The 10825-nt window shown below is 32.5% G+C and overlaps 1 protein-coding gene across 1 annotated transcript; it reads left to right on the top strand.

Annotated features, from left to right (window-relative positions):
- The first annotated feature begins 4172 nt into the window (after positions 1-4172).
- Positions 4173-10427, top strand: LOC111634395. Its single transcript, XM_023379151.1, has 5 exons — positions 4173-4261; positions 7802-7891; positions 9134-9298; positions 9939-10031; positions 10163-10427. The coding sequence occupies exons 2-5, from the start codon at positions 7870-7872 to the stop codon at positions 10348-10350; spliced, it is 468 nt and encodes a 155-aa protein (XP_023234919.1). The 5' UTR covers positions 4173-4261; positions 7802-7869; the 3' UTR covers positions 10351-10427.
- The last annotated feature ends 398 nt before the right edge of the window (positions 10428-10825 follow it).

The following is a 10825-nucleotide window of genomic DNA, read 5'->3' as shown; positions in this document are numbered from 1 at the left end:
TCTTAAGCCTGGACTCCACATTACCTGAAAACAGAAACTCAGAAACAGAACTGAAACATATAGAGTTTTCGTTTCAGTTATGTTTTCGTTTTAAGTTGACACCACTAGAAATGCGCCATCTGTTGATCAGTTCTGTAATTGTCGTAGAGTCAAACATGGACGACGCTACGGATTTTGCCACGCTTTCTCTGCATTTATTAACAATGAAATTGTTAATAATCTTTATTTACTTTTTTTGTCGTACAGACATGTTTATTTTTTTAACTTCTTCGATGAAGAATTCCAAATTTATTTGTTTCCTCATCGTTTTCGCTACACTTTCCGCCATTACGACAATCAAACTACTGCACGTGATAAATGCACGTGAATACGCGTCACAAATCCTTGCGTTTTTATTGGTTGGAGTACGACAGAAGCGCGGAACGAAAACGGAAAAGTTAAATAATTTTTAACTCTGCTTTCAGTCTTGTTTCTGTCCAACTGAACGTTTTGAAACTGAACGTTTCGTCAGTTTGGCTTTCAGTTTTTAACTTTTACGATTACGTCGCGGTTCCGGTAATGTGAAGTCCAGGCTTTATACAGATGTCTACTGTAGTTTGGTTATGTTGAAGTTTTTCGGGTTTTCTTCAGGTTTGTAACACCCAAACAGAAGCCAATTTCCCATAGAAAGTCTTTCTGGGAGATATTCTCCCTCAGCAAATCGCCAAACTGTTACTTTGCCGTAAACAAATACTGTAAATCAAACCAAATCTTTTGCTAAACGAAGTGATCACCACTCGTCATCCTATTGGTTAAATTGATTTTCGGCAATTAATGCTGGAAAATGAACAACCAAGAGATCATGGTGAAAGGCTTAAGTCGTGCACTAATAATGGAACTGGCACTTTCAGCTTGACAATAATGCCATTTGTGTCGAATAAAAATCTCATCTTGATTTGCTTGAAATGGTCGACAAGAAATTTTAAGCTGCCCTTCTAAATCGTAGGGCACTACTGGTTGAAAGAGGCTCATTTTCTAAAAGGGACATTGTTCTTCCACCATGAAATATTTCCTGTACATCTTGATGATTTCTTACATCGTTTGGTTCAATTTCAAACAAATTTGTAGTTAGTAATGTCTTTCTTGATAAATATACTTAAAATATCACTATACTCCACTAAAACCGTGGAATATAAAACATGCAGATGGAAATGTTCTGATTTAAATTCAATATTTGAATCAGAACATTTCCTTTTACATTTTCACCAGAAAGCCATCTTGTTTGTGATAATTATAGTATTTTATGTTGACTCGTATTGACAACTTTGTGAATAATTTTAAAATCATTTTGTCTTTTGATACTGCGAGAAAAATACAGGTATACCTCGACTTACGTCGTTTCGAGTTACGTCGTTCCCGATTATACGTCGTTTGTCAAAAAAAGTATATGGAAAAATAGAAATCAAGTTTAAGTCATTTTATTCGACTTTACGTCTGTCCGACACAAATATTGAAGTCGTAATATCACTAGAAAAGCGTTTAAAGAACATAAAATCATATTAAAATATATACATTTACAAGTATGTACTGTATTTACATTACATGCATTCGTAAATTTAGATTACTTTATTCTGTACTATAATAAAAAGTAAAATTTATTTGTTTGTAAGCTTAAAATAGATCCTTATTAACCATATATTATTGAAAATGCATTAATAAATAAAATACAGAAGTAGAAATGGTAATTTATGCTTTAACCTAGTGACAACTTGATTCGGAGACAAGTAAACTTACGTCGCCTCTCCTGGAAGCAATTACCGACGTAAGGCGAGGTATACCTGTATTATATAATATTTTTTAGAAATGATTCGAGATATAACGGAATTCTTGTACAGCAAAAGACAAGAGAATGGTAAATGCAATAAATAGAAAAAATTTATGTAAAATTCTTGCTTTAATAATGTAAGGAGCCCAGTTTTGTTATCTGATTATTGCAGCACAGTTATCACTGTGCTGCAATAAAGTGGTAACGGTACTATTATATCCTGCAACGGCACTCTTCTTTCTTGACAAATTGATTTGACAGAGCTTTGCAAATTCTAATCTGTTCCTTCTTCCACCAACGATGTATCGAAAAGAACATTTTTCGCATCGTTTTTACTTTCCCCAGTGTTATATACTCAGTGGTGCGTTATAACTTTGTGGGGTTTGGGCAATTTGAATTAAGAGTCCCATGAATAGTGCTGACTTCAGACATTTTGCTTCAGGGGAATTTTAGGTTTTCTGCCTTGTTAGTAATCGTCAGATACAAAAGAATCCTCCTTTTCTCCATAAACTTTGGCATATACTTGAATACTTGAATAATGATAATAAATTTATAATTATTTCTGCTATATATTATTTTATTAATAAATGCATGATTTCGTTTAAATTATTCTTAAATAATATAAATACTTTACAGATTCAACATTGAAATTTGTTATTTGTCAGTGATTATTTTCCTTGGAATCGAAATCAAAAATTAAAAACATGGAAGAAAAGAAGAGTCCTGGTAAGTAAAACTGATATAGTATCTGATAAAAGGGGCTGTTCTTCAGTTACGTTTACAGTTTAAGGAAGAGGTAGTAGTAAAAAGTATCTCATTGTGCACAACAGGAAGAGAGGGTTCAAAAGTGGCTCAAAAATTGTACTGTTTTAGTTAGTTGTCAATAAAAGATGACCAAGAACTCGTTGGTAAAGTAATCTAACGGTAACACACTGTTTTTATATACTAAAGAATTTGTACAGTACTTTACGATGAATGTTCAGTTACCAAGAAGTAAGACACATTTGTGAATCGCATAAACAGGAGCAAATCTAGGTTTTTCGGGACCTAGGGCTTATTAAAGTCCGATGGGGCCCCATTTTACCATTTTTACCAAACCTAACCTAACCTAACATATTAACCCGAGATCGAATCCGGACAGGTCAAGGAATCCCCAGGAATTTTTCGGGGTTCGTTCGGATATGTCGTTCCTCACCACCCGGTCGCCCTATTCTGGGCCTTGCCGAACCCATAATGGTCCTGCTATAAGAGGCCCTCTTAGTGCCCACAGGGCAGAAAGAGTTTAAAAAAACATATTAACTATTTTTTACTATAAGTGCTGATTGTTAATGAAAAAGTATTAAAAATTTATAATAATAAGTCTATTTTTGTGGGCCCTTGACACTTGAATTCCCGGGGTTTAATTCCTATTAGTCCCTATGCAGATCCGCCTCCGCGCATAAATGCAGTTTTATTTACAGAAATGAAACATGCAACAGGTAAAAGCACACATTGTAATCTGCAAAAGCAGATTGTAAAAGCACACATTATGTTAGAAATAACATAATCACCACTAATGTTGAGACAATATTCCCAGCCATCAACAAGGTTTTGTATGCATCCTTGTAGAAATGGGCGCTTTGAATTTCTAAAGTATTGCTCTTGAACTTCCTCTTCGTTATCAAATCTTTTACCAGAGAAATGACTTTTCAACGGCTTAAGCAAACGGAAGTCTGAAACAACCAGGTCGATACTACAACTGAAAACTTTGAAATGTTGAAAATTAATCTTTTCAATCATGTCTGCCCCGTATTTCTTATGACTGTCGTCCTCTTGTAAGTGCTGGAACACACTATAAACTTCATCTATTGACAAAATTTTAAGATCAAAATTTTTCAATTTTAATCGAATTTTTTCTCGACAAAAAAGATTTTTCCGCCATTTTTTTTAATAAATAACAATTTTTAAATAAATCAAAGGTAAATTCACAGAAACACACAAAAATCGTCAGTCCTAAAGTGATAATTAACTTCTAATCAGTTCTTTCTATTTTCAGGAGTAACTTATATTGAAAACTCGAGTAATTTTCAAATTGGAAACAGATATTACTGGTCAGAAATNATTATATATATATTTTAGATTTCCACGTCGATAATAATTTAAAATTCTGAAAATATTATTTTAAAGATTATAGAAGACACTTAATTTCATCGTCATTTAATAGAAAATAGGTCTATTTTACCATTTAAGAATGAATTAAATATTATTTAAGTCAACATTAAAAAGTAAATTAACGGATGATCGGAAGTAACATAAAAAAAGAAACAAAACAAAGCTGTGACGGAAGTTGCGTAACTTTTCAGAAAGTAGTTTCGCTTTCAATCATCCAATCGTTTTCTCAGTTGATAAAATACACAACAGTGAATATAAATAACGGCTGTAATTATCGAGATCTTAACTTGTTTGATATCAAAGGGGGTAAGTTGTATTGAAATATTTAATTGTTAACCAAAGTCTCCTTTTAATTTGTTTTTAAAAAAAAGCGCTTGACAAACTTGCCCCGCATGCCGAAGTTGCCCCGGTCTCCCCTATATAGGCTCTATATTAAATTTATCTCTTAATAGATTTCCTGATCCTTATAAAATATTGATAATAAACTGGAAAAAAATCTAAAATTGTTTGGTTACGCAATCAAAATTATAAAAATGAAAAACGATAAATAACAACATTTAAATTAAAATTATTTTTCATTTTTTGTATTTTGTAAATTTTGGGGAAATTTTGTGTATGTTTAAGAAAAATTTGGGATCCTGAAAATATTCTGCATTCCCTTTTCATAAGTTGTATTGCACCACATTACTTCTTGCTGCCTGCAGACGGCTACACTTACTCATGATATTGTCAGCAAAAGAAAAAAAAATCAACCAAGGGTTCAAATTCTTTGACTTTTCCTGACCTTTTGACAATGTTTGACAAATTCCCTGACTTTTCCCGACTTTTTTCGTACATTAATGAAAAATCCCTAATTTTCCCTGAATTTCCAGGTGTGTATTTGTACCCTGTTTATATATACTGTATACAGTATTTCATTGTATCTTAAATTTGTTAATCGGATTAATATATTTTATTAATAAAGTATATATTTCCCATTAATTAATTTAAAACTTAAATTAAATATAAAACGTTTAATTAAATCGCTCGTATTATAATATTTAATTTAATGTAGTTATTTAAACTTTACTTCCAAGTGAATGTCAACTCTGCAGATATTAGATTAAATATTAGAAATTTGCTACAAAACTTTTAAAATGCGTTTGTTTTATTCTAAGAACATTAAAAATTGTTTCTTTTAAAGAAATTATTTTATCAAATTATTGTTTATAAAAACAATAATTTGATAAAATAATTTCTTTAAAGCAATAAATCTCAGTCGAATTGAAAAATTTAATTTTTTGGATAAAATATTTCGAATAAATTTTAATTATATTATTCGCTCGACATCTTATTGAATATAAGTTATAATTTATATTAAATTATGTCAGACTTAACTATTATTTAAGAATTAAACAGACAAATCTGGATAAATACAGGATAAATATAGAAGAAATTAACGTTATCGAGAATATAGGGGAGATCGGGGCAACTTCGGCATGCGGGGCAAGTTTGTCAAGCGCTTTTTTTTAAAAACAAATTAAAAGGAGACTTTGGTTATAGGTTAGGCAGTTGAGTTTTATTGGTGGCTTGTTGAGTGTAGTGTTTTTATTGTTCTCCAACAAGCGTAGTTGAATTATCAAGCAAATTTTCATTTTCGTTCAATTCNACAGACATGTTTATTTTTTTAACTTCTTCGATGAAGAATTCCAAATTTATTTGTTTCCTCATCGTTTTCGCTACACTTTCCGCCATTACGACAATCAAACTACTGCACGTGATAAATGCACGTGAATACGCGTCACAAATCCTTGCGTTTTTATTGGTTGGAGTACGACAGAAGCGCGGAACGAAAACGGAAAAGTTAAATAATTTTTAACTCTGCTTTCAGTCTTGTTTCTGTCCAACTGAACGTTTTGAAACTGAACGTTTCGTCAGTTTGGCTTTCAGTTTTTAACTTTTACGATTACGTCGCGGTTCCGGTAATGTGAAGTCCAGGCTTTATACAGATGTCTACTGTAGTTTGGTTATGTTGAAGTTTTTCGGGTTTTCTTCAGGTTTGTAACACCCAAACAGAAGCCAATTTCCCATAGAAAGTCTTTCTGGGAGATATTCTCCCTCAGCAAATCGCCAAACTGTTACTTTGCCGTAAACAAATACTGTAAATCAAACCAAATCTTTTGCTAAACGAAGTGATCACCACTCGTCATCCTATTGGTTAAATTGATTTTCGGCAATTAATGCTGGAAAATGAACAACCAAGAGATCATGGTGAAAGGCTTAAGTCGTGCACTAATAATGGAACTGGCACTTTCAGCTTGACAATAATGCCATTTGTGTCGAATAAAAATCTCATCTTGATTTGCTTGAAATGGTCGACAAGAAATTTTAAGCTGCCCTTCTAAATCGTAGGGCACTACTGGTTGAAAGAGGCTCATTTTCTAAAAGGGACATTGTTCTTCCACCATGAAATATTTCCTGTACATCTTGATGATTTCTTACATCGTTTGGTTCAATTTCAAACAAATTTGTAGTTAGTAATGTCTTTCTTGATAAATATACTTAAAATATCACTATACTCCACTAAAACCGTGGAATATAAAACATGCAGATGGAAATGTTCTGATTTAAATTCAATATTTGAATCAGAACATTTCCTTTTACATTTTCACCAGAAAGCCATCTTGTTTGTGATAATTATAGTATTTTATGTTGACTCGTATTGACAACTTTGTGAATAATTTTAAAATCATTTTGTCTTTTGATACTGCGAGAAAAATACAGGTATACCTCGACTTACGTCGTTTCGAGTTACGTCGTTCCCGATTATACGTCGTTTGTCAAAAAAAGTATATGGAAAAATAGAAATCAAGTTTAAGTCATTTTATTCGACTTTACGTCTGTCCGACACAAATATTGAAGTCGTAATATCACTAGAAAAGCGTTTAAAGAACATAAAATCATATTAAAATATATACATTTACAAGTATGTACTGTATTTACATTACATGCATTCGTAAATTTAGATTACTTTATTCTGTACTATAATAAAAAGTAAAATTTATTTGTTTGTAAGCTTAAAATAGATCCTTATTAACCATATATTATTGAAAATGCATTAATAAATAAAATACAGAAGTAGAAATGGTAATTTATGCTTTAACCTAGTGACAACTTGATTCGGAGACAAGTAAACTTACGTCGCCTCTCCTGGAAGCAATTACCGACGTAAGGCGAGGTATACCTGTATTATATAATATTTTTTAGAAATGATTCGAGATATAACGGAATTCTTGTACAGCAAAAGACAAGAGAATGGTAAATGCAATAAATAGAAAAAATTTATGTAAAATTCTTGCTTTAATAATGTAAGGAGCCCAGTTTTGTTATCTGATTATTGCAGCACAGTTATCACTGTGCTGCAATAAAGTGGTAACGGTACTATTATATCCTGCAACGGCACTCTTCTTTCTTGACAAATTGATTTGACAGAGCTTTGCAAATTCTAATCTGTTCCTTCTTCCACCAACGATGTATCGAAAAGAACATTTTTCGCATCGTTTTTACTTTCCCCAGTGTTATATACTCAGTGGTGCGTTATAACTTTGTGGGGTTTGGGCAATTTGAATTAAGAGTCCCATGAATAGTGCTGACTTCAGACATTTTGCTTCAGGGGAATTTTAGGTTTTCTGCCTTGTTAGTAATCGTCAGATACAAAAGAATCCTCCTTTTCTCCATAAACTTTGGCATATACTTGAATACTTGAATAATGATAATAAATTTATAATTATTTCTGCTATATATTATTTTATTAATAAATGCATGATTTCGTTTAAATTATTCTTAAATAATATAAATACTTTACAGATTCAACATTGAAATTTGTTATTTGTCAGTGATTATTTTCCTTGGAATCGAAATCAAAAATTAAAAACATGGAAGAAAAGAAGAGTCCTGGTAAGTAAAACTGATATAGTATCTGATAAAAGGGGCTGTTCTTCAGTTACGTTTACAGTTTAAGGAAGAGGTAGTAGTAAAAAGTATCTCATTGTGCACAACAGGAAGAGAGGGTTCAAAAGTGGCTCAAAAATTGTACTGTTTTAGTTAGTTGTCAATAAAAGATGACCAAGAACTCGTTGGTAAAGTAATCTAACGGTAACACACTGTTTTTATATACTAAAGAATTTGTACAGTACTTTACGATGAATGTTCAGTTACCAAGAAGTAAGACACATTTGTGAATCGCATAAACAGGAGCAAATCTAGGTTTTTCGGGACCTAGGGCTTATTAAAGTCCGATGGGGCCCCATTTTACCATTTTTACCAAACCTAACCTAACATATTAACCCGAGATCGAATCCGGACAGGTCAAGGAATCCCCAGGAATTTTTCGGGGTTCGTTCGGATATGTCGTTCCTCACCACCCGGTCGCCCTATTCTGGGCCTTGCCGAACCCATAATGGTCCTGCTATAAGAGGCCCTCTTAGTGCCCACAGGGCAGAAAGAGTTTTAAAAAACATACTAACTATTTTTTACTATAAGTGCTGATTGTTAATGAAAAAGTATTAAAAATTTATAATAATACGTCTATTTTTGTGGGCCCTTGACACTTGAATGCCCAGGGTTTAATTCCTATTAGTCCCTATGAAGATCCGCCTCCGCGCATAAACGCAGTTTTATTTACAGAAATGAAACATGCAACAGGTAAAAGCACACATTGTAATCTGCTTTCTAACGTAATCACCACTAATGTTGAGACAATATTCCCAGCCATCAAGAAGGTTTTCTAAACTATTGCTCTTGAACTTCCTCTTCGTTATCAAATCTTTTATTAGAGAAATGACTTTTCAACGGCTTAAGCAAACTGAAGTCTGAAACAACCAGGTCGATACTACAACTGAAAACTTTGAAATGTTGAAAATTAATCTTTTCAAGCATGTCTGCCCCGTATTTCTTATGACTGTCGTCCTCTTGTAAGTGCTGGAACACACTCTAAGTTTCATTTATTGACAAAATTTTAAGATCAAAATTTTACAATTTTAATCGAATTTTTTCTCGACAAAAAAGATTTTTCCGCCATTTTTTAAAATAAATAACAATTTTTAAATAAATCAAAGGTCAATTCACAGAAACACAACACACAAAAATCGTCAGTCCTAAAGTGATAATTAACTTCTAATCAGTTCTTTCTATTTTCAGGAGTAACTTACATTGAAAACTCGAGTAATTTTCAAATTGGAAACAGATATTACTGGTCAGAGATTAATAACATTCTACGCAATTATAATAGACAGAGAAGTGAAGAAGTTGAAGATGATGATGATGATAACGAAGCCCTAATATCTCTTCCAGATGAATTGATCAGTAAGTAATGATTGGAATTTTTGGGTTGCAATTTTCAAATTACAGATCTGTACATTCCCACTATTGTATGACTGTCCTTAATTAATCTCGGGAACGGAGTTATATAGATGAAAATCGAGACCATACATAGAAAGCTTAAAGACCGAAGGTCCCGATATACGAACTTCCAAATTAGACTGGAAATTATGTGAACTTTTTTAAAGATAATTATAAATTGCATCCCGTCACAATAAATGATTGCTCCTTATTCATCTTTTCATTTGCAATATGCGAAATTTAATTATGCCAGTTTTCCGTAGAAAGTCCTCCTGGGAGGCATTGAGGATCGTCATGTGTTACGATGTCTTATTGGTTTTGGTTTATTTGTATTCGACAACGCGACACATGAGCGATTTGTCGAGGGGGTGCCACTCAAGAGAACTTTCTAAGAGAAACTGGACCCTACTTAGGTGCCATTAAAGTGAAGAAAACCCGGCAAACTACGGCGAACACACAATCACCTACCAGTGTCCGCTGGTTTTATCCACTCCGTTATTGGCAGGCGCATTGCCTTGTCCCATCAATCCACAATCTATTTGAAATACATGAAACATTTGATTTAAAACATGAAAATACTATTATTTATTTATTATTTTTGCAGAATCTGAGCGAAAAATAGAGGTAGACGAATTTTACGTAGTTGCAAAGAGAATATCCGATAAATGGAAGAAATTGGCGCGTTTTCTGCCTCCAAGTAAGTCTGATACGTAATCGACAATATTTATGATAATTAGAAACGTAATTTTATTATTGAAGAACAAAATATTATTACATCTTTGTTACTTTCTTCCTTAAAATACGAAATATTTAATATTTCTGTTATAGAAAATGTATTCACGGAAGGAGAATTAAAAATACTGCAAAATGATAACAAAGATAATCTGGAGGAGACTATCGTACAGATGCTGATTTTATGGAAAGAAAGGCGTCCAGATTTAGCCACTGTTGGCAATCTTGCCATAACTCTTCAGTCCATAGAAAGAGCAGACATTGCAATACTATTACATCCATAATATTCACTATGAAACTCGTAATGAATATTTTGTTGTGAATACTTTTTAAAAATAACAATAATGTCTTCACCAAAAAACTTTAATTTTTAAGAAACCAAATAAATGTTACATGTTAACAAATAAATAAATGGTTGTTTGATTTCATAATTTAATTACCACACGTAAAGAAGAAATGAAGCTATTAGTTATTTAATGTAAATTTTAGCTTTACGCGTACAATGTCAAAATAAAATTTTAGACATTCGTAGATAAAAACCACCGAACACACTGGTCGTGGGTTTCGAACCTCATCAGCGGGCTGGTTAATGTGAAAAAGTTTTTCACGTGAAATGTCAAGTTTTTCACAAAAAGTTTTTTAAATTCCCAAATAAGCTCAGTTTACCATATAAAGTTTCCCCAGAGGCATCCCTCTTGGCAGATCGCCCACGCGGTAATTATTAAAGGAACCACGTGTTTTTTTCTTTAACTTATTTTA

Source organism: Centruroides sculpturatus, unplaced genomic scaffold (genome assembly GCF_000671375.1).
Source record: "Centruroides sculpturatus isolate CEXI.00-Female unplaced genomic scaffold, Cexi_2.0 scaffold644, whole genome shotgun sequence".
Taxonomy (NCBI): Eukaryota; Metazoa; Arthropoda; class Arachnida; order Scorpiones; family Buthidae; genus Centruroides; species Centruroides sculpturatus.
Note: the sequence above shows the minus strand (reverse complement) of the source record. Positions and strands in the feature narration are given on the sequence as shown.

Bases quoted from the DNA above. Each gene is read 5' to 3' on its own strand.
- LOC111634395 (XM_023379151.1), top strand. From the start codon at position 7,870: ATGGAAGAAAAGAAGAGTCCTG. The intron at 7,892-9,133 runs GTAAGTAAAACT...TTCTATTTTCAG, and splicing joins GGAAGAAAAGAAGAGTCCTG to GAGTAACTTACATTGAAAAC. The intron at 10,032-10,162 runs GTAAGTCTGATA...TTTCTGTTATAG, and splicing joins GGCGCGTTTTCTGCCTCCAA to AAAATGTATTCACGGAAGGA.